At 52.0% G+C, this 21,077-nt stretch overlaps 2 protein-coding genes across 3 annotated transcripts in view; both read right to left on the bottom strand.

The window, feature by feature from the left end:
• Positions 1-2,261: 2,261 nt before the first annotated feature.
• Positions 2,262-3,616, bottom strand: TMDD1 (transmembrane and death domain 1). Its single transcript, XM_060193480.1, has one exon. The coding sequence runs from the start codon at positions 3,614-3,616 to the stop codon at positions 2,681-2,683; it is 936 nt and encodes a 311-aa protein (XP_060049463.1). The 3' UTR covers positions 2,262-2,680.
• Positions 3,617-6,329: 2,713 nt separating this feature from the next.
• Positions 6,330-21,077, bottom strand: part of FIGNL2 (fidgetin like 2) — a 35,147-nt gene continuing 20,399 nt past the window's right edge. The window contains exons 2-3 of one of the 2 annotated variants that reach the window (XM_060195334.1): positions 8,822-10,740; positions 6,330-7,953 (exon numbers count right to left, since the gene is read on the bottom strand). In XM_060195334.1, the coding sequence (XP_060051317.1) occupies positions 7,663-7,953; positions 8,822-10,729 (2,199 nt within the window). In that variant the 5' untranslated portion in view covers positions 10,730-10,740 and the 3' untranslated portion in view covers positions 6,330-7,662. Of the gene's footprint in view, positions 7,954-8,307; positions 10,741-21,077 lie in introns of those variants that run through there. The other variant, XM_060195335.1, reaches the window with a different exon arrangement.

Genomic DNA, 21,077 nt, shown 5'->3' with positions numbered 1-21,077 from the left:
TTGTAAAAGACCGATAGTGAAGATCAGTTGTATTAGTGACTGCGTGGAGGCCAACACTGCTCTAAGTGAGACATAACGAGAAAGAAAGAAAAATCACTGCTATAAGCCAAAAGGAAACAAAATAAAAACAACCTATTTTACTGTACAAGGGAAGCCTGTCTTGGTGTGTTTGTTGCTTGAGTATCCCCACTTCTTGAGTCCTGGGAGGGGTCTGGAAATTGGGACTTAGCACATTTGAGGAAAGGAGGGCAATATGGAATGGGGAGAAATCAGAGTCTCTCTCAAAAGTTCTGGTTGCAATGTAGATAGTGAAGGGAAAAGCAAGGTCCTGACCCCTCCCCAAACTCCATCCACACTCACCCATTGTATGTGGCATCCTCTCCCTTTCCTCCACACCCCACCCAGCAGAGCCCACAGAGATGATGCCAGCCAACCCAGCTGAGGCTGGCTTTCATCCTTTTTGACCAGTATGTTATGAACATAAACGACTCCATGCCCCAGAACTCGGGCAAGCACTATGCCCAACAGCCTCCACTCTGCTAGCTAACGCCCCCCATCACCCCAACGGATAAACTAGCACACTGAAAGCTGGTCTCCTTCACATGTGTGCAGGGAGGAGGGGTGGCCCTCCCCTCTGCCCCTTTTGGGGACATCCCTCTCAAGGTCATGTCTCCCACTCCAGGAAAACTCTCAGGAGGATTTTGAAGTGCCCACTCTGGTCCACTCCAGTAACTCCACTCTGGAGAGAGATGGCTGGTAGGTCAGTCCCCATCCTCCTCCCTTGGCCCCAGCCTCCAGGCCTACTGTGGAGGTAGATTGCCATGGATAATTATGACTTTGTGACTTGAGTTCTGGGCATCTTCTGCAATGATGCCTCTTTCTTTTCTCAGATGTTGCCCAAAGTTTTGCAAAAAGCTTCGTTCATTTTCAGGTACCCCCACCCCTAAAGAATTGGCTGCAACTAGCCAGCCAGGGGGGACCTCAGGAGAGAAGAGGAATTCTGGAATGGGAGGGACCCAAGGACAACATGGAGCATTGTTGTTCAGCTCTATGCATTCTTGTTTTCTTCCCCAAGATTACCAAGATTTCCTCCATTAAAACACTCCTGGGGCATCCCATGCCCCTGCCCCCCACTATTGTTTGCTGTACATAGAAGCTAAGTGGGGTGGGGTGGGCAGGTGTGCACATGTGGTGTGTGTGTGTGTGTGTGTGTGTGTGTGTGTGTGTGTGTGTGTGTGTGTGTGTGAAGAATGTATATAGGTAATGGGGAGTGTGGTCCAGTGGTTCCAGAAAAGGGAAAGAACTCATTTGTTCCATCCCCTGCTTGACTGCTGGCTCACTGTGTGGCCTTGGGCAAGTCACTTAACCTCTCTGTGCCTCAGTTTCCCCATCTGTAAAATGGGGATAATAATACTGACCTACCTCACAGGGGTGTTGTGAGGCTTTAACTAAATGTTTTGTAAAATGTTTTGAGATACAGAGGCAAAGGCACTAGGGAAGGGCAAAGTACTACTTGGACTTAAGGAAGATGAAATAGTACCATAAATGCTGCTATTCTGAGAGCCATTTGAAACTGCACTGCTCCAGTCACCCCCGCTTCTCATCACCAGGACAGCAGGTCGAGAAAATGTCTTTCCTTTCACTTGCTTCTGGGGTTTGTGATTATTCTAGATACTTAATTTTTTTTTCCCTTGCTGTATCTCCTTTCCTTACCCCCCTCAACTTTTTCCCTGTTCCGTTTATGCGGAAATGGCAGAAATGCTTGAGAAATGAGAATGTATAAGTGGATTGGAAGTTTATAGTCTGAAATTTCAATTTTACTTTGTACTGTACATCTTTTTACTTTAGAATTTGCAATAAAGGGTTACGTCAATCTTGTTTTCAACTCTCCTCTTGGATTGGCCTGTCATTCTGTCATTTCTCACACTAATTTAAATAAAAACCCCTTAGTTCAAGAGGACTCGGGGCATACTCTCACCCAATAGAACCCCAAAAGTATCCTCTTGCCTCACGGAGACAAAGGGCAGTGTCTGCACATGGTATGTGAGGATACGCCCAGTCTTGACTTCAGGGCTGTCCTGGCACTGCCACAGCCACTTGAGTGGGTGGAAACTTTGGGGGGCTCCCCAGGAGGCCTTGCCTGAATGGGGAGCACAGCTTGGAGGCCGCAACTCTGGAAGCAGGACACACCTCTAACAGTACCTTGGAGGAAGTGACAGCTTGGTCACTTGATGCAGTCCACATTCAGTTTCCTAAACTCCCTTACTACTTACAGGTTATTCCCTCTGGAGTTCAAAAAACCTGACTATGTCATTTAGTAGTTGAGACCCAGAGTTTCTTTCTGTGTAATACTTTCCTTCTTGGGCTTTGAAGTTGAGTAGTGTATGTAACTGCTTAAACATGCAGTGCTTAAAAAGAAAAGTAGCTCTTAGAGCAAGAATAATAGTGAGACAAGGAATTAATAATTGGGGGGGGGGCGACGGCGGGGGGAGGTACAGGTACACTCATCTAGTTTGCACCAGAGCCTCTTCTACCTGATGGAAGATATTCAGCGTTTGCAACATCCTGTGGCTGTTGATGTGCATTCCCTCTGCTTACGCCGGTCACTGCCCACGAGCTAATGGACTGCGCTCTCCTCTGTGTATTTTTCATAATTTTTATAGTAAGCGGAAGGCAGCAGTCAGCCAGAATCGCGTTCCCATTTTGCAGCCAGGCATGCGGGCGAGGGGGGATCTGGTCCACCCGCAGCCCAAGAGGCGCTTCGCTTCCCGCCAGTCGCGCGAGTCGCGGGGCCGTGCGGAGGCGAGTCGGGCGGGGCGGGGCTGCCGGGTCGCACCGGGTCGCGGTCGCCGCCCGTGATCCACAGCGTGAGCGGGATGAGCAGCGCCCCGGCGCCCAGCGCCCCCAGGAAACCCGAGACGAGGCCGAGCGCCAGCGGCCCGGCCCAGCCTGCGGGGCTCCGCTCGTACGGAGCCTGGGGCAGGCGCTCCACGACCAGCTCCAGCGCGTCCCAGTCGGGCTCGGGGGGCGAGGCGCGGCGGGGGCGAGGCGCGGCGGGCGCGGCGGGCGCGGCGGGCGCGGCGGCTCCGGGCGGCGGCAGGTAGGGCTGCCCGAACTTGAGCAGCTGCAGCGTCGCCTGTTGGTGGAGGCTTTTGCCCAGCTCGTGGGCCACGTCCGGGCGGCCGCTGCGCCTCAGGGCCCGGGCCACGCGGTCCCAAGACAGGGACGGGGCCCTGGCCGCCAGCCAGGCCGCCAGCGCCTCCCTGCAGCCGTCGGACACCTCGGTGGGCTCGGCCGCCTGGGCCGCCGTGTTCGCCGCCTCCCGCCTCCGCTCCCACAGAGACCGCGGCGGCGGCGGCGGCGGCGAGGGCGGCCGCGTAGACTCCGGCGACGGGGCGCGGGCCAGCCGGTCCTCCGAGAGCCTGGCGAGCTCGGCCTCAACGTCGGGCTCAGGCGCCTTCAGGAGCGACTGGAAATGGCCACACTCCTCTGGAGTCAGTAGCTCTGCCAGACGGACCGCCAGGTGAGGGCCCATGGCGTCCTCGGCCTCCGAGGGGCCCAGCGTCCAGCCCCAGAGCCCCAGCGCCAAGACCAGGCCCCCGCCGCGCGCCGCCATCGCGGGCTGTGGGGGAGGGGCGGGGCGCGGAGGGGGAGGGGAGCCAGCACCCGCGGGCGGGGGGGGGGGCTCTGACTCGCACGATTGGCCCGCGGAGGCTCCTGGAGTCCTGGGGTCTCACGCTGCCCTCCCCGCCTGCCCTAGGCTGCCCGTCAGCCCACTGACGCCTCCAAATGTGGCAAGTCTTCAATCCATTTACCCCCCACTAGAAGCCCTGGACCGCCTAGTTCTCTGTTCTCTCTCTTTTCTTACCTACTAAAGGCTAAAGAGTTAGAGAGACTACCATGTTCCCACCTTTCCACACCTGCAGCCAAACCCTCATTCTCACTCTGACAGGGTTAAGACCTCCCACCCCCCAATCTCACCCACCCTCCACTTTGAGCCCCACAGTGACTGTGGTTCTAGAGGCCTTTGTATTGTCTCCCCTTAGAAGGATGTAAGCTCTGTCCGTTATCCCTATAGCAACTGATAGGGTGTTCAGTAAAGATTTGTTGAGTCATTGTGTCATTTCTTTTTTAAAGATTCCTTCTTAATTTCGGAAAGAGACCAGAACACTGCTCAGCTCTGGCTTATGGTGGTGCTAGGATGGTGGAGCCTCAGACATGAGTCTTTTGCATCACCATTATGCTGCCTCCACACGCCAGATTTATTTTTATCAGAGATCGAAATATAGCTCATGTCTGGACTTGTGGTAGCAGGGATTGAACCTGGGGCCCCTTGAGAACCTCAGATATGCAAGTCCTATGTTCTAACATGCTGGGCTATCTCCCTGGCCCCAAAATGTGGTATCTTAATATGCCAGCCCCCTCACCTAGCACATACATGGGCTTCCTACTAAAACTTCAGTTCTATTCATGGTTTGAGAGGTCTTTCTGTACAGTGGTCTTAGTACATCCTCCAAACACTTCCCCCTGCTCCTCTCCTCACTCTATTTTCTGAAAGCAGAACATCCATCAGATGTGTGGCAGTGTGTCCAGCCACTGCATCTTCAACAGGTTGTACCTGAGTTGTTCAGACACACCACCACCAGCTAGGATCTTTTGAGGTTTGTTATTACTTTGGTGTTTTAGAATGCTTGTGCTTTTTTGAAATGGGTGTGCATTCCCCCATCAATATTTAACTGAAAATCAGTGAGTTCGTGGATTTATTCAAGAGAGCACCCTCTGTATATCTGTATTGTTCAGGCATGAGAATAACAACACTTTGGCATAGTCACCCAGTTTAATTCAGTTTCATTTTGTTGTCTCTTTTTTTAATTTTATTTCCTTTTGTTGCCCTTGTTTTATTGTAGTTATTATTGTTATTTATGTCATTGTTGTTGGATAGGACAGAGAGAAATGGAGAGAGGAGGGGAAGACAGAGGGGGAGAGAAAGACCTGCAGACCTGCTTCACCGCTTATGAGGTGACCCCCCCCCCGTAGGTGGAGAGCCAGGGGCTCGAACCAGTATCCTTATGCCGGTCCTTGCGCTAAGTGCGCTTAACTCACTGTGCTACAGCCTGACTCCCTTTGATCTCTTTATCAGAGCATTGCTCAGTTGTGACTTATGGTGGTGCTGGGGATTGAACCTGAGACCTCAGCACCTCAGGGATGAAAGTCTTTTGCATAGCTGCTATGCTATCTCCTTGGTCTCTATTGTATCTTAAACCAACCCATTTACGAGCTCTTTCTGCCCTACATTCTGCTTTTCAGAAGTGTCTGTGCTTAACCATTTCTATACCCTCAGTGCTGTGCACACTGTCTGCAACAAATCAGTGTGTAAGAGGTAAGAAAGTGAGGTAACATCCAGATCTCCAAGGGCAAGAGAATTTGGACCACTGAACCCTGGGGCAATGCCCTGCTGTCCACTAAAACTACCCACAGTTGTTGTTCTTAGCGAAGATTGGACAATCCTCTTGGTCTGGTTTTGCCTCCTGGAAGCCCACAGGATACACTCAGCCATGAACTTGTGGACAAGAGCCTGGGTAAACTTGCTCCCCTTGCACTCTGCTGCATTTTCAGTAATTTTGCTTAGAACACTCAGGAATCTCAAGAAACTGATCCTAAATATCTCACTGTTCTCTCTACACAACTTTTCCAGCAAGTTGTTTCTCCCTAGTTTTTCTCAGTCTCCCAGTTCATGAGCTATGAAGAGAAGTTGGGAATTGACAGATGGTGATGGACAAATTGTTTCATGTGACTACACGGGCTGTAACTCAGTCTCCATACCCTCCCCGATACCCACTCTTCCCCCCCCCCCCGCCACACACACACCCTCAGAATGGAATGGAAAATACATTCCTAGTTCTAGGCAGCCAAGCACTGTTGTCCAGGTTCTGATGAACCTTCCTTTTCAGTATCCATTCACTTGTACACATTCATTTTTCAAGAATTCACATTTTCATTCACCTATTCAACAAACATGTTCACTCTTCTTTATCTGTTGCATTTCAGAGTACCAGGGATACAATGAATGCCCCCACCCCATTTCTGAGCCCCTGGGAGCTCAGATTTGCAGGAGTGACTTCCCCTTTGTTGAGAGGATTTGCAGTGTGGTTTATCACCTTGCAGGCCCTATGCATGGTGTTTGGTGGGCATCTGCTGTGCACATGAATTTTCTTCTGAAGGGACAGAAACACCCACAGAACCACACCCTGGCATCAGCAGATCTGGATGCTTAACCATCCCCCAAAGGAATCCCCACCTCCTGTTGACCCCAAGAAATCTTCTGAAGACCACATGTCATCACTTTAATACTGTGTAATACTTTCTTTTAAAATACAGTCTCTTCTGAGGTAGACAGACCACAACTGCAGAGCATCGGCAGACAAGAGATAAATAGGTCCATGTACAACACACAGCAAAATGAGGTAGAAATGGTTGCAGCTGGAGGAGAGAACCCCAACCCCAATGTGGGTAGAGGAAGGAAAGAGCTAGCTTGCCAGTCTGCCCTCTCCCAATCCCTGCCTTTGGATTCTTTGGTATGCCCCCCCAACACTGCCAGAGCTAGACTGCCCCTCCTCTACCTGTCCCAGTGCCCACGAGGTAGGTGCTAACAGGCTAGAACTGCCTCCTTGTGCAAAGTTCCCCAAGGTCAGTGGAGGTGGTGGGGGCCTTGATCAGTGAGTGCTGCCCTCCCTTCCAGAACTGCCTGCTTGGTGAAGGGGAGAGTCTCGGAATCCCAACCCCACTTCCCTGACTCCGTCCATCCATCCTGCCCATCCATCCACCCTCTTACCCCCTTACATTACAAACACCTGAGAGAACCTCTTTCTCCCCTGCTCCCTGCAGTGCCTTTCACAGCCAAGGCCCTAAGCCCTACAGCTACAAACACTAAAGCCCTGTGCTCAGCCAGCTCCAAGAAGAGGATTAGAAAGAGACTGGAGTAGGGATGGGGATGGGGTGGATGGGGAAGTCACAGAACAGCTTTTTTTATGAAAGTTATATATAGGCCAGAACAGGCCCTCAGCACCTTGGCACTTGAAATGTCCCACAGAGACACCCTTCCAGCTGGGAGTGGGCAGAGGCAGTAGTAGGAGCTGTGAGGACTCATAGGAAAGAGGAAAGGCAGCTGGGCTCAGCGAAACAGCCTTCCACTTACAACCATAAGTCAGAGTTGTAGAAGTGGCTCTCTGAGAGGGAAGGAAATTAGGTGACTCCCAGCTGGGAGAACTGGTGAGGAGAAAGAGGATTCTCACAAGGAAGACCTTGAAGTCTGGCATTATGGTAGACAGTTGGGGCAGGACTGAGAATAAACTCCCAGTATCTGAGAAAACAGCCTACCCATCTCCTTTCCCACCCCATCCACATCCTGGAGTTCAATCTAGTGCGCTAGGAAAATGAGAGACTTCTGCACAGAACCTCCCCTGTGACAGATGCTCACCCTTCCTGCCAGACTCAGGCCTGTACTCAGTTTTATGCAGTCTTCCCTCTTGAAGGAATCTTCTTAGCATAAGCTATAGGAGTCACCTTCCCAATTTGGGCCCTCTCAGCCTACTTTCTGGGCCTGGGGCAGGAAGGAAGCAAGGGCATGCCAACTCAGAATAACCTTTCACAGCAATTAGGAAGCTATGGGGTGGGCTCAAAGTGGAAAGCAGAAGGGAGGGACCAATACCTACCTCTAATCAAGCATCCCTCTCCCCCACATCTCTGCCTACAACCTTGAGCCTGGGAGGAAGCCCTAGAATACATTCTGCTTCTGTCCCAGGAAGAGCAGTTCGGTTGAGGCCTGAGTCTTCCTCTCCTCTTCTTTGAGGAGAGCAGACATTGGGAGTCTTCTTGGGAGGATTTGCTAAAGAGGGTGGGGATCACACAGGAGAGCAGCCAAAGTCTAACATTCTTTCTGAGGTCAGTTTCTTCCTGAGTTGTCAAAATAAAAAAGGAAAACATCAAATTCTACACATCTTACAAAAATAAGAGGCCTAAAATATTAAACAAGCTACATTTCTGGGATTTCCCTCTCAAAAACAAAAATAAACCTTTGAGTGTTTGTTTTGGTTTTTTTTTTTTTCCTTTCTTTTTCCTGCTTGAACACCCCCTCCCACCCAAGGGTTCAGGTGGGTAAGGGGGAACTTCCTAGCCCCTGGTTCTCCAGATCCCCTGCAAAGGGACACAACAATCTTGGAACGAGAGAGAAGACAGAAGGCAGGGAGTGCGCAAGAGATGGAGACAGTACAGAGGGTGATAGATGGAGAGGGAGGAGCAAAAGAGAAACGGAGCCAGCGTGGGGGTGGGGTGGGTGCAGAAGGATCAGCGATAACGCCTGGGGAAGAAACAATTAAGTAGAGAAAGGATGTGTGGTGAGTGAGGTCGGGGGAGGGAGCCATTCAGAACCAGAAGACAAAAGGATTATGTCTACAGAGCAGGAGTTCCATAGGCCCCGGGTGCCAGTCCATCCCTGGTCAACGCGTCCACAGGGCGGAAATGGCGAGCTTCCCGTCCACAATAAATAGGGAAAAACCTGAGTACACACCGTATATGGCATCTATCTGCCTAGCAGAAGCATTTTTCCTTCCCATGAAAAAAAAAAAAAAATCCACCACCGGCAGTCCCCTCCCCTGCACCACCCCACATTCATCACTCCAGCGCCCTCCCAGTCAGGTCTGGTGAAAGATCTCCCTCCCCAGGGGCGAGGGCGGGGCGGGGAGCGCCGTCAGTGGCCCGAGCCGTACATCTTGTCCCATTCCACGAACGAGTCCAGGTCCTTGGGGGAGGCTCTGGGGCCCACCTTGGCCAGCGCTGCCTCCAGGTCCTTGTAGGAGAGGGGTCGCTGCAGCCCCGGGAGGCCCGCGGCGGCCGCGGCCTGCTGGCACAGCTGACCCAGCTCGGCCCCGGAGAAGCCCTGGGTGCCCTGCACCAGCGCCGCCAGCTCCCGTTCGCTCAGCGCGCAACCCTGCTGAGCCAGCGCCCGCTGCAGGATCTGCCCGCGGGCCGGGCCGTCAGGCAGCGTCACGTAGAAGCGGAGAGCGAAGCGCCGGCGGGTCGCCTCGTCCAGAGCCGCGGGCCTCGACGTGGTGGCCACGACCAGCACGCCGTCCGGCCCTGCGCCGCAGCCGCCGTCCAGGCAGGCCAGGAGCGGCGCCTGCAGCGCGCCCGCACCCGCGGCTCCATCCTCTCGGGCCGGGAGCAGCGCGTCCAGCTCGCTGATGAGCAGCACGGCCGGCGGGCGGCAGCGCGCAGCCGCGAAGGCTGCCTGGAGGAGGCGCGCGCCCTCGGCCGCTCCCGGCGCGACCAGCGTCGTCCCGCGCAGGCGCAGGAGCGTGGCGCCCAGCTGCGTGGCCAAGCAGCGGCCCAGCAGCGCCTTGCCCGCGCCCCGCGGCCCGAAGAGCAGCACGGTCCGCGGCAGGCGCGGGCTGCTCGGGAAGGCGGGCGGCCTGAGCAGCGGCCACACCAGCTCCTCCTCCAGCGCCGCCTTGAGCGCGCCCTGGCCCGCCACGTCCGCCCACTGCACGGGGGGCCCGCAGTCCACCATCTTGCTGCTCACCAGCTCCAGGGCCCCCGGGTCCACGCCTTTGGGCGGCTCCCCCGACGCCACCGAGAAGCTCCCGCGGGGAGCCGGCGCCGCGGCGCGCTCCGGGAACTTGTCGAAGGGCTCGAGCTGCGCGGCGCCGTAGAGCGGGGAGCCCAGGGCCTTGAGGGGGACGCCGAGGGGGACGCCGACGCCGTACTTGCCGGGCGCCTCTTCAGCCGTCCCCGGCGGCTTCGCCCGGAAGCCGTTGCCCCGACACTCGCCACCGTCCGCGGCCGGGTACGAGGCGCCGTCGGCCGCCGGGCCCTTGGCGGGCTCGTAGACGTACTTGCGGTAGCGGCCGTCGGCGCCCTCGTCCGCAGCCTTGCGCTTCAGCGACACGCCGGCCTCGGCGCCTGGAGCGGCCGCGGGGAAGCCGTAGGAGGCGGGCGCCGGGCGGGGCGGGGCGGGCGCGGGCAGCGGCGTGGGCGCCGCCAGGTACGGGGCGGCCGGCGGGGCGGCCGGGGGCGGCAGGGCCCCGTAGCCGGGCTGCGCGGCGTAGCCCCCGGCCGAGTAGTTGTAGAGCGGCGCCGAGGGCCCGTAGCCCGGCGGGGGCGGCGGCTGCAGCAGCGCGGCCGGAGGGGGCGGGCCCAGCGCGGCGCCCGTCTGTGCGCAGTAGCCGGGGGCCAGGTAGCCGCCGCCGTAACCCGCCGCGTACTCGGGCGCCGCCGACGGGCCTCCGCACGCGTTGCCGGCGTAGAGGGCGTCAGGCAGGTTCCCGGTCAAAACCGGGGAGCCGCCGAGGCCCCCGGAGCCGCCCCCACTCCCCGGCTTGGCGCCCGGGAGGCCCTCGTGGAGCGAGGCCAAGGGGTAGGGCGGCTCCGGGCCTGGCCAGGGCTCGGGGTCCCCCTTGGCCCCGTTGAGGAAGGCGGCGTCGCCGTAGCCGCCCAGGGGGGCGCGCTCGTAGGGCGAGTCCAGGACCCCCGAGTACTTCTCGGCGTAGCGCTTGAGTAGGTTGGAGGCGGTGAGCGCGGAGATGTCGTCGTGCGCCCAGGCATAGTGGCAGCGCTGGCGGCCCCCGGGGGGCAAGTCCAGCTTGTGGGCCGGCGACGGGGTGGTGGAGGAGACGTCCAGGTGCTGCTCTGGCCACTGGTTGAGGGGCTGGGCGTGCTCTGGTGTCCAGTGCATCTTCGCCAGAGCTGCAAGCAAGAGAGAGAAGCTGCTTAGCAAGGGCCTGTGGAAGCTCAGGGCACCCAGTGACCACTGGCCCCAAGCCCCCCCACACTTAGGCAGCGCCCATCCACTTGGTCCAACCCTCCTGGAACATTTTTATCCCTGGACTGAAGTTACCTGAAAGTCCTTTTCAGAGGTATGGAAAGGACATGTTTGCCCTCATCTCGCCCTACAGGCAGTATTATTTGTCCTGGCCACACCAGCCCTGTCCTCTCGGGCTCGTGGTCCTTACTTTCCGAAGGTCTAGTACAGTGAAGGGACAGACAGCCCAGCCTTGGGAATAATTCAGCCAGGTGGTGCTTATTCTGACAAAGGGTTTGCTGCATACCTACCACCTTCCGATCACTCAGTCTGTGTAAAGATGAATGATGTCCTTCCCCCAGGACACCCCCTAATGGCCCACCAATTAGCAGCCTCCCATTCCTTGTTCATCTCACACTTCCCAGAGATCACAGGGATCTAACATCAGAGATGTGGCTGTGTCCTTGGCCCTAGGAAACCCCCCAAACCCAGAAGTATTCACTTCCTTTTAGGTTGGTTTCTTCAGTCTGACTGGTGGAGTCACAGTACCTCGGTGCCAGTCCCAAATATAATGTTTTGTTTTTAATATTTAGTCCCCTTTGTTGCCCCTGTTGTTGTAGTTATTGATGTCGTCACTGTTAGGACAGAGAGAAATGGAGAGAGGAGGGGAGAGAATGATAAGACACCTGCAGAACTGCTTCACCGCTTGTGAAGCGACCCCCCTGTAGGCAGGGAGCAGGGGCTCAAACCAGGATTCTTCTGCGGCACGTGTGCTTAACCTGCTGTGCTACCGCCCGACTCCCACAAACCTATACGTGATGATTGTGTCCCCAGAAGTGCCTAGCTCCCCAAATCTGTCTCACCACAATCCAAAAAGACTTGATATTCTGGAGGAGGTATGGGACGGTTAGGACACAGCAACAGAAAGTGGGTCACCAGTCTGTCTCTGAGCTTCCCAGTAACCTAGTAAAGGAGACATGACTATACTCACTTAACAAAGTTAAAAAGCAAAACATGTTCCTGACATAGTGAACAGAGGACTTTTTTCCCCCCACAAACCTCAGGAAGCAGGCCTGAGAGATACAATAAATAATATTGTTTTAATTTTATTTGTGCATACCACAAATGCAGTAGAAATATTTCAGCTCTTTTTTTATGTTTTTATTTATTCCCCTTAGTTGCCCTTGTTTTATTGTTGTAGTTATTGTTGATGTTGTCATTGTTGGATAGGACAGAGAGACATGGAGAGAGGAGAAGACAGAGAGGGGGAGAGAAAGAAAGATACCTGCAGACCTGCTTCACCACTTGAGAAGTGACTTCCCTGCAGGTGGGGAGCCGGGGCTCCAACCAGGATCTTTATGACGGTCCTTGCGCTTTGTGCCAGGCCTTATTTTTTTTAAGAATTTATTTATTTATTCATCAGAAAGATAGGGGAGAGAAAGAACCAGACATCACTCTGGTACATGTGCTGCCGGGGACTGAACTCAGGACCTCATGCTTGAGAGTCCAATGCTTTCTTTATCCACTGTGCCACCTCCTGGACCACTCAGGTCTCTTTCTTAAACTACCCCCTCAGCATCAGTCAAGGCCTGAGCTGAACACTAGTGACAGAGACTCAGCCTGAGAACAGCATATATCCCAGAAATGGGTTGGCCCAATCAAAAGATAAAAATTTTAGACAAAATGACCCATGAGATATCAAAAATGGTTTTTACTAGTGATCCTTTTTCTTTTTTATTTTATTTATTTATTTATTTATTTATTTATTTATTTATTTATTTATTTTGCTTCCCAGGTTATTGCTGTGGCTCAGTACCTACACTACAAATCAATCCACTGCTCCTGGAGACCCTTTTCCCCATTTTGTTGCCCTTGTTATTGTTGTCAGATAGGTCAGAGAAATCGAGAGAAGAGGGGAAGATGGGGTGAGAAAGGTAAGACACCTGCAGACGTGCTTCACTACCTGTGAAGCAACCCCCCTGCAGGTGGGGAGCCAGGGGCTAGAACCGGGATCCTTATGCTGGTCCTTATGCCTCGCCAAGTGCATTTAGCTGGCTCTACGACCGCCCGGCCCCCCTCAATATTCTTTCTTAAGCAGAAAATTTTGAACAAATAGCAAGTGCTGTGCTAGGCATGGGAAAAGACTGGACAGTTAATGTGGCTCAGCCTAGGGAAGGAGAAGTGAGTTGTATGCCAAGAAAATGTGATTGAGAAAGGCTTATTAGGGAGGTAGTGTTGCTGGACTTGAGGAAGTGGGACCAAGTCCAGCAGAAGGCTAGAGGATTCCCAGCACCTTCAGAGCTGCGCAGTGCACTCAGAAAGCCATGTGCTCTGAAATTTTGGTGCTGGGTACATTGTTGAAACTACCCCTATAATCCTACAATCTTACAAACTATAATTAAATCACTAAAAAGTCATGTGCCCCCATTCTGTTCCTCGAGACACTTTACTGCCACCTTCTGGCAAAGTGTTGTAATGAACCTATACCCCTACCCTGTGGGATGCCAGTTTTGCCTCTTTAGACACAGGGTTTATTTGCAGCATACAACCTACATCCATAACCCCGTAAGCCTAAGGGGACACCAAGAGATACTTGGTCACAGAGGCTTGCAAGTGGGTGTCTGGGAAGGTAGATGGGGCCAGGAGTAGTAGAAGAGACTGAAAGTAACCAAGTTGTTTCTGGGCTTCTGCACTGTTGCTCTTACACTGAGGGCAGCACCTCTGATGATCTCATGCCCTCCTGTGCTGTGCCTGATGTCAATGGGAAAGGACAATCAGAAAATAAAATGACCCACTCTCATCTCCATTGCCTTGGAGAGGCCGTGAGCTGTATATACTCAGACTTCAAACGGGAAAGGAGAGTTTACTTTCAAGAAAAGCAGAGCATCACTCCAGCATATGCAGGGCCAGGGATTGAGCTCAGGACCATGTGGGCAAGTCTGGTGCTCTATCAAGTGGGCTATTTTCCCAGCCACAGGAGGCAGAGTTGTCTTGCTTCCATATGAGAGGTGATCTTGGCCACTACTGGCAAAAGGACAGAATCGGGTGTGAGGGTCCATTTAGAGAGGGATCTCTAAAGGACAGAGTCACTAGTCAAAAGGGGCAGTCTTCTGGATCAGAAATCATAGTGGCTCTGACTGCAGGGGCATAAAGGTGACACAGAGATTATATAGATGCAAATATTGTGTAAGGCCATGGACCCCGAATCTATACTTTTTTTTTAATCTACTTACTTAAAATCTGTCTGTTTTGACTGCTTAATATAGAAGAAAGAGATTTGACCTTGATGATAACACTTCCCTGAACATGTTAAACTGGACACTAGAGGGAGGGGAGGGGACACTGACTAGGACCCAGAGACAGTAAAGGAGCCTCTGGATGGGGATTTGTCACACTCTCTTCTTCTCCCTCACCACACCCTCTGTTCCTATATCACTATCATAAGGTAGCTTCCTTACCCTCTTAGCAGGCTCCAGTCCTGGCCTGCAGCAATCTTCAAGTTTTCACCTCCAAGACTAAACATTCAAGCTCTGGTCAAGGTGAGCTCTAGGCCCACCTCTGACCCACCAGCCTCACAACCACTGTTTTCTTCTCCAGGATCAGGGGTGACCCTGTCTAAGGCAGTTCATCCATCCCACTAGAACTCTTATCCTCAACTCCCAGATACTAGCCCTTATATTCCCATTTTAGCCCAGGGGTGTGGCTTGTCACCTGGAGCCTTTTGTTTTTCACCTTTATTTGCACCTTTACAGGCCTGAGAGCCCATCCATCCCACTCGACCCATCCTCAGTCAGGTTCCCAATGCAGAGCCTTTCAATAATTCCTCCTCCCTCCCAAGTCCTGGTTCCTTCCCCACAGCAAGTCTAATTCTCTCCATCTTCAAAAAGCCCACCCTTACCCTAAGTCTCACACTAGCTACCAGTCCATCCCTGCTTCTCTTCATTTTCTTTCAGGCATCTTTTTTTTCATTTTTATTTGTGATTAGTAGTAGATTTCTTACAAGAGTGTAACCCACACCCACCACCCAAGTTCTTTGTCCCCACCCTTTCACCTCCCAAATTTAACCACCATAGTTTTCTCAAAGTCTTAGAAAGTTTGTTTGCTTCTGTTTTGTTTTTTTTCAAGTTGATGTATTTCAATTCTCTAGTCTACATGAGTGAAGCTATCCAGTAGTTGTCTTTCATCTTTTCAAGCGTCTTTGTCTACATGCTGCAGTGTGATCTCTGCTAAAGTTCCATTAATATTATAACTGGAGGACAGGGACCATGTCAGTAATTTCTGCTGGATTTACTTGTACAGTGGTGCATGCATGAAACTTCCATGGGAAAGAATAAAGGTCTGTTTAGAGTCCAGAAGCTCAAGAAGCAGGCTCAACCCGAGGGCTGGAGGAGGATGCGAAAACCAAGATGTGAAGTTGCCTCATCTCCTCGAAGATAGAGAACACTGTCCCATGGGAGCCTGAAGTCTTACCAGTGTGAGTGGCCATACCACTGGAATGTGTCCAGATGTGCACAGCTGTAAGCACATGTTCATTTGTCCATGCACCGCCCCTCTTACAAACATACTCTGAAGCAAGCACCACTTTCTGCCACTGCACCTCTGGGGGAACAAGCTGCTCAAAGCTCATCCTCTGCAGACCCTTGAAGGCCAAGGGCCCTTGCACAGATAGAAAACCAGAACTCCACTTGACTCTGCCTGCAGTGGGCGTGTGGTCCTTCAAATTCAGACCATCAATAAGTAGTGGGGGTGGGGTGTCTCTGCCAGTAGGGTGCTTGCATTGTTGTTCATGTGACCCAGGTTCCAGCTCTGGCACTGTGTGGCAGGTTTATTGGCATTGGCAGAGGGGAGGAGAGCTATGGTACTGTGATGTCTTTCCCTCTCAGTGTGTCTGTCTGAATGAAAAAAAAAAAGTAGCCTATAGCAGTTTAATCAGGAATGTGGGGAGCTCTGCTTCTACAAACACAAAAAGTAGCAAGGATGGGCAGGAAAGAGCTCCCTCAGTAGAGTTAATGTCTTAGTAGGTGCAAAACGCTGGGCTCAAGCCCCAACACCACATAGAAGCATCACAACTGGCACTAAGGGTAGCTCCATGGGAGCTTTACTGTGGTAAAGAATGCTCATCCTGGGAGCTGGGCAGTAGTGCATCAGGTTAAGCACACATGGTGCAAAGCACAAGGGCAGGTGTAAGGATCCAGGATCGAGCCCCCAGCTCCCCACCTGTGGGGGGGGGGGGGAGTCGCTTTGCAACTGGTGAAGCAGGTTTGCAGGTGTCTATCTTTCTCTCCTCCTCTCTGTCTTCCCCTCCTCTCTCCATTTCTCTGTCCTATCCAACAACAACAGCTATGACAACAATAACAACTACAACAAGGACAACAAAATGGGAAAAATGGTCTCCAGGAGCAGTGGATTCATGGTGCTGGCACCGAACCACAGCAATAACCCTGGAGGCAAAAAAAAAAAAAAAGAATGTTCATCCTCTCTCCTCTGTCTTCTCCACAGGAGGCTGCTAGGTAGGATCACACATGTACTAGATCCTGAATTCAGTCCTGGCACTGGAGGAAGCTCTATGAGCCGTGCTGTGCTGTCTCCCCATCTCTTGTTTCTCAATCTAGTCTCCCTCCACAGTCTGAAATAAAAGTATGAAAGAGTTTGGGGCTGGGCAGTAGCACACCGGGTTAAACACACATAGTGCAAAGCACAAGGACCCCAGTCTGAGCCCATGGCTCCCCACCTGCAGGGGGGTCACTTTGAAAGTGGCAAAGCAGGACTGCAGGTGTCTGTCTTCCTCTTCCCCTCTATCTTTCCCTCCTCTCAATTTCTCCCTGTCCTATCCAACAACAGCAGCAACAGCAATAATAAAAAAAAAATTGGGGAGGGGGATGATGGCCATCAGGAGCAGTGGATTTCATAGTGCAGACACTGAGCCCCAGGGATAATCTTGGAGGCAAAAAAAAACTAAGAATCACCCCAGAAGTGGTAGGGCTGTGCCTATGTGAGGCCCCTAGGCCCTGGCACCACACACACATACAAAAGTCATAGTAGAAAGTACTAGATACAAGGACAAATAAATGGGCATCAGTAGTGGAGCACAGACTTCCTATGTATGAAGCCCTAGGCTTGATCCTAGGCACCCAAAAAAACAAAAGGTCAAGAATTCCTTGAACTCTTCCATCTAATTTTGAGGATGTCTTTCAGGATAGATGACAGAAGTGATTCAGTCTTTACAAATAGCCACTCAGTTTACGATGTTGATCTTCCTGGGAACCCAGTTGAGATTGACATAGGCTGTGATATTGTTGATTTATAACAAAGAAGTGTGCATTTACTGTATTTACTTGCTTTTTAATTGTAAAGTTTTTTTAAATTGCCACTAGGGTTATTGCTGGGGCTCAGTGCCTACACTATGAATTCATGCTCTGGCAGCCATTTTTTCCTTTTCCCCACCCCTCCATTTTATTTGTTAAGCCAGAGAAATTGAGAGGGGAGAGGGAGGAAAAGAGATACCTGTTAGAACATTAATGAAGGGTCCCCTCAAAGGTAGTGAGTGGGGGCTTGAACCTGGTTCCTTCTGTCTGATATTGTGAGCATTCAAGCAGGTGTGCCTCTGCCCAGACCCCCTATATTTACTCTTCACCCACTGTTTTTGACATATACCTTCCAAAACCCTTGTAACTTTCTTTTTTTTTTTTTAAAGATTGTATTTATTTATGAGAGAGATAGGAGGAGAGAGAAAGAACCAAACATCACTCAGGCACATGTGCTGCCGGGGATCGAACTCCGGACCTCATGCTTGAAAGTCCAAAGCTTTAACCACTGCGCCACCTCCCAGACCACATCCCTTGTAACTTTTTATACATAGAAGTGGGATCTAGGGAGTCGGGCGGTAGCACAGCGGGTTAAGCGCAGGTGGCGCTAAGCACAAGGACCAGTGTAAGGATCCCGGTTCGTGCCCCCGGCTCCCCACCTGCAGGGGAATCGCTTCACAAGCGGTGAAACAGGACTGCAGGTGTCTATCTTTCTCTCCCCTTCTTTGTCTTCCCCTCCTCTCTCCATTTCTCTCTGTCCTATCCAACAACAACGAGATCAACAACAACTACAACAATAAAACAACAAGGGCAACAAAAGGGAATAAATAAAAAAAAAAAAGAAGTGGGATCTGAGGGGGTTGGGCTGGTTAAGCATGCATGGCACAAAGTGCAAGGATCAGCGTAAGGATCCCCACCTGCAGGGGGGTTTGCTGCACAAGTGGTGAAGCAGGTCTGCAGGTGTCTATCTTTCTCTGCCCCTCTCTGTCTTGCCCTCCTCTCTCCATTTCTCTCTGTCCTATCCATTACAATAAACAAGGGCAACAAAAAGGAAAACATAGCCTCCCAGGAGTCAGTGGATTCGTAGTGCAGGCACCAAGCCCCAGCGATAACCCTGGAGGCAAAAAAGAAATGGGTCTGAGATGTAGCTCAGTGGCATAGCACTTGCCCTGGGTTGAATCCCAGGCACAGAGGGAGAAGGAGAAGTTTGAGCATTTTATAGTATCTGGTCTCTTTTCCCTGTTTCTTGAAATAGCGTCAGAGATCAAACTGAAATGGGTATCTTGTTATTCATAGCTTGGGTATTCTGGCTACTCATAACAAAAAGCTTTCAAACACACCTGGGTTTACATAAGCAAGTAATTTTAGGAAAGGTCCTAGGTAACCTGAAGTTGGGGATTGGTTGCCAAGGGAACCAGCTAAGATTAGGGGGTTAGAAGATTTAGTACCACCCACCTACCTCCAGGGAAGACAGAGAAGTTGAAATTTGAGTTCATTCACCAATTTAATCATGTCCATGAAATGATTCACTCCCAGGGCCAGAGAGAGAGAGCAACAGACTTTCAGTCTGAGATACAGGTCCCAGGCTCAGTCCCTGGCATCACCATAAACTAGAGCTAAGTAGTGATGGGGGGTGGGGGGGAGTGGAGGGGGAGGGAGAAAGAGGGAGAGGAAGAAAGAAAAATAGGTTTGGAGAGCTTGTGACAGATGAACACACAGTGGCGCTAGGAGAGCAGCACCCACCCCAGTAAGGGCCAGGACATAGCCACCCTTTCCTTTCCATCACACGCTGCCCTCTCTGTCTCTTTCACCTCACTGTCCCCAAACTATAGTCTTTCACAGTAAAGTGGTAATCTGGTGAGTAAGCTGTTTTATCTTGGTTGAGGTCTAACAAGGTGGTGGGACAAGGTGAGACAAGTTGCAGAAGCCTCCAATTTGTGTAACTAGTGAATCAGAAGCACAGGTGACAGTCTGGACTTGCAGCTGACATCTGATGTGGGATAGCCCGTGCAAGCTGATGCCACCTCCATGAGGTAGTGTCAAAACTGAGTTAAACTATGGGCTGCACAGCTGGTGTCACAGCATGGCCCCATGTGGGGGGTGCGCCCAGAGGGCTGTAAAGCTGTGCAGCCAAGCAGTGCAAGAGTAAAGGACAGACACGGGTGTGCTTCTGTTCACTCTGCACCCCCCCCCCACAGGGGGCAGCAAGCTGTCACCGTATGACCATGAGCAAGATGCCTAGTCTTCACTCTCAGTCGTCAAAAGAGACAATCAGTTGGTGGATCTCTCACTAGGAAGTCTTTAGAGTAAATTTTATACAGGATGTGGTGGCAAGGGACCCCCACCATGCAGTGTCAAACACCCCCCCCAACTAATCTCTGGGGGGGGGGTGGATAACATCCCTTCTGAGGTTTAGCAGTTCTGGGAATCAGAATTCCCTCACCCTCCATGGGAGGGATTGGACAGGACAGACTTGGACCAGAGGAGGAGGGCAGCTGCATGGTCACTCCAGGCCTGAGTAGAGAAGGGGCCTTTAGCCCTCCTGGGCCAGCTCCATTATCTCAGCATGGGACAAAGGGGCTGGGGTGGAGAATCCCATTGTGGAGCCTCGCATGGAAATCTCATTAATCTATTCACCAAGGCTCCCACAGGCCTTTTGTCCCAGGCTTTTTGTCTCCTGCTCACAACTGGTGCCCCAGGGGGTCTCTGGCCGCCTGGCAGAGCTTGGACAGAACTATTCCCCCCAACCTCTGGGCCCTGCTCCCTCATGCCAGTCCCATCTCCACACATTTTGAAAGGAGGGGGTTAGGAATGGGCTCTGAAGTCCACCACAGACCTTGGACCTGCCATAGAGGGACCTCTTCCCTCAGACCAAGAGCCCCTGGTACAGCTAACCCCTCCAAACCCTGCCTTGGGACCCTCCAGGGGTGACACAGGACCTAGCACGGCTAGGGTAAGCAGGTCTGCAGATGTCTGTCTCTCCCCTTCTCTGTCTTCCCCTCCTCTCTCCATTTCTGTCCTATCCAACAACAGTGACATCAATAACAACAATAATAACCACAACAACGATAAAACAAGGGCAACAAAGGGGGAAAAATAGACTCCAGGAGCAGTGGATTCATGGTGCAGACACAAGACCCAGCAATAACCCTGGAGGCAAAAAAAAAAAAAAAAGCAAGCCACCTTCTGCAGGTACTCTGTCTCAGAACAACCTCCTGCCTTCCAGCCACCAACTAACACTTGCATGGCGCTGTCAGTGTTCAGACACAGAGCATCAGCTGTTAGCAGAACAGATAGGGTCAAACTGTGACCTATCCTTGAGGACTCTGTCATCTAACAGGGAAGAGGAGGCAGTAAGTGTTCCTGGTCAAAAGAAAGAACAGGAAGAGAAAGGAAATGAAAGAGGATGAGGGGAGAGAGAAGAGGGGAAGGCGGCACAGTGGATACGCAGTGGACTTTCAGCTGTGAGGTCCCAAGTTTGATCCAAGAGCAGCAATGTTGGGCTCATTTCATATTTGGGGGCAAGTTGCTCAGCTGCTCTGTTTACTGTCTTTGGACATTACAGACCTTTCCATGCAGGGGGCCTAGAGAAAAACCTAGAAGGTCTGGCAAGATAGCTAACCTGGTAAGGTGACTGCCTTGCCGTGCACCTGACCCACGTTTCAGTCCAGCCCCCATAGCACTGGGGAGGGGAGCTTTGGTGCTGTGGCATCTTTCTGTCAACATTATATAGATTCTTCATATATATTCATATATGTATATGGAGAGATAAAGAGTTGTGAAGTCCTGGCAATTATAAATTCTAATATCTAGAAAAAATCACCCCTGTTTCTCCAGACCTCTGCTCATGCCATCTCTCTCTCTCTGCTAAGGAGCTTATTACCCCTCCTTCAAGGACCAGGGCAAGTCCTGCCTTCTTCGTGCAGCCCACTCAGCTGCTCCAGCAATAATTGACTTCTTTTTTATTCCCTTTTGTT

This window comes from Erinaceus europaeus, chromosome 7 (assembly GCF_950295315.1).
Source record: "Erinaceus europaeus chromosome 7, mEriEur2.1, whole genome shotgun sequence".
In the NCBI taxonomy this organism is placed as follows: domain Eukaryota; kingdom Metazoa; phylum Chordata; class Mammalia; order Eulipotyphla; family Erinaceidae; genus Erinaceus; species Erinaceus europaeus.
This window is presented reverse-complemented; position numbering and strand designations above follow the sequence as displayed.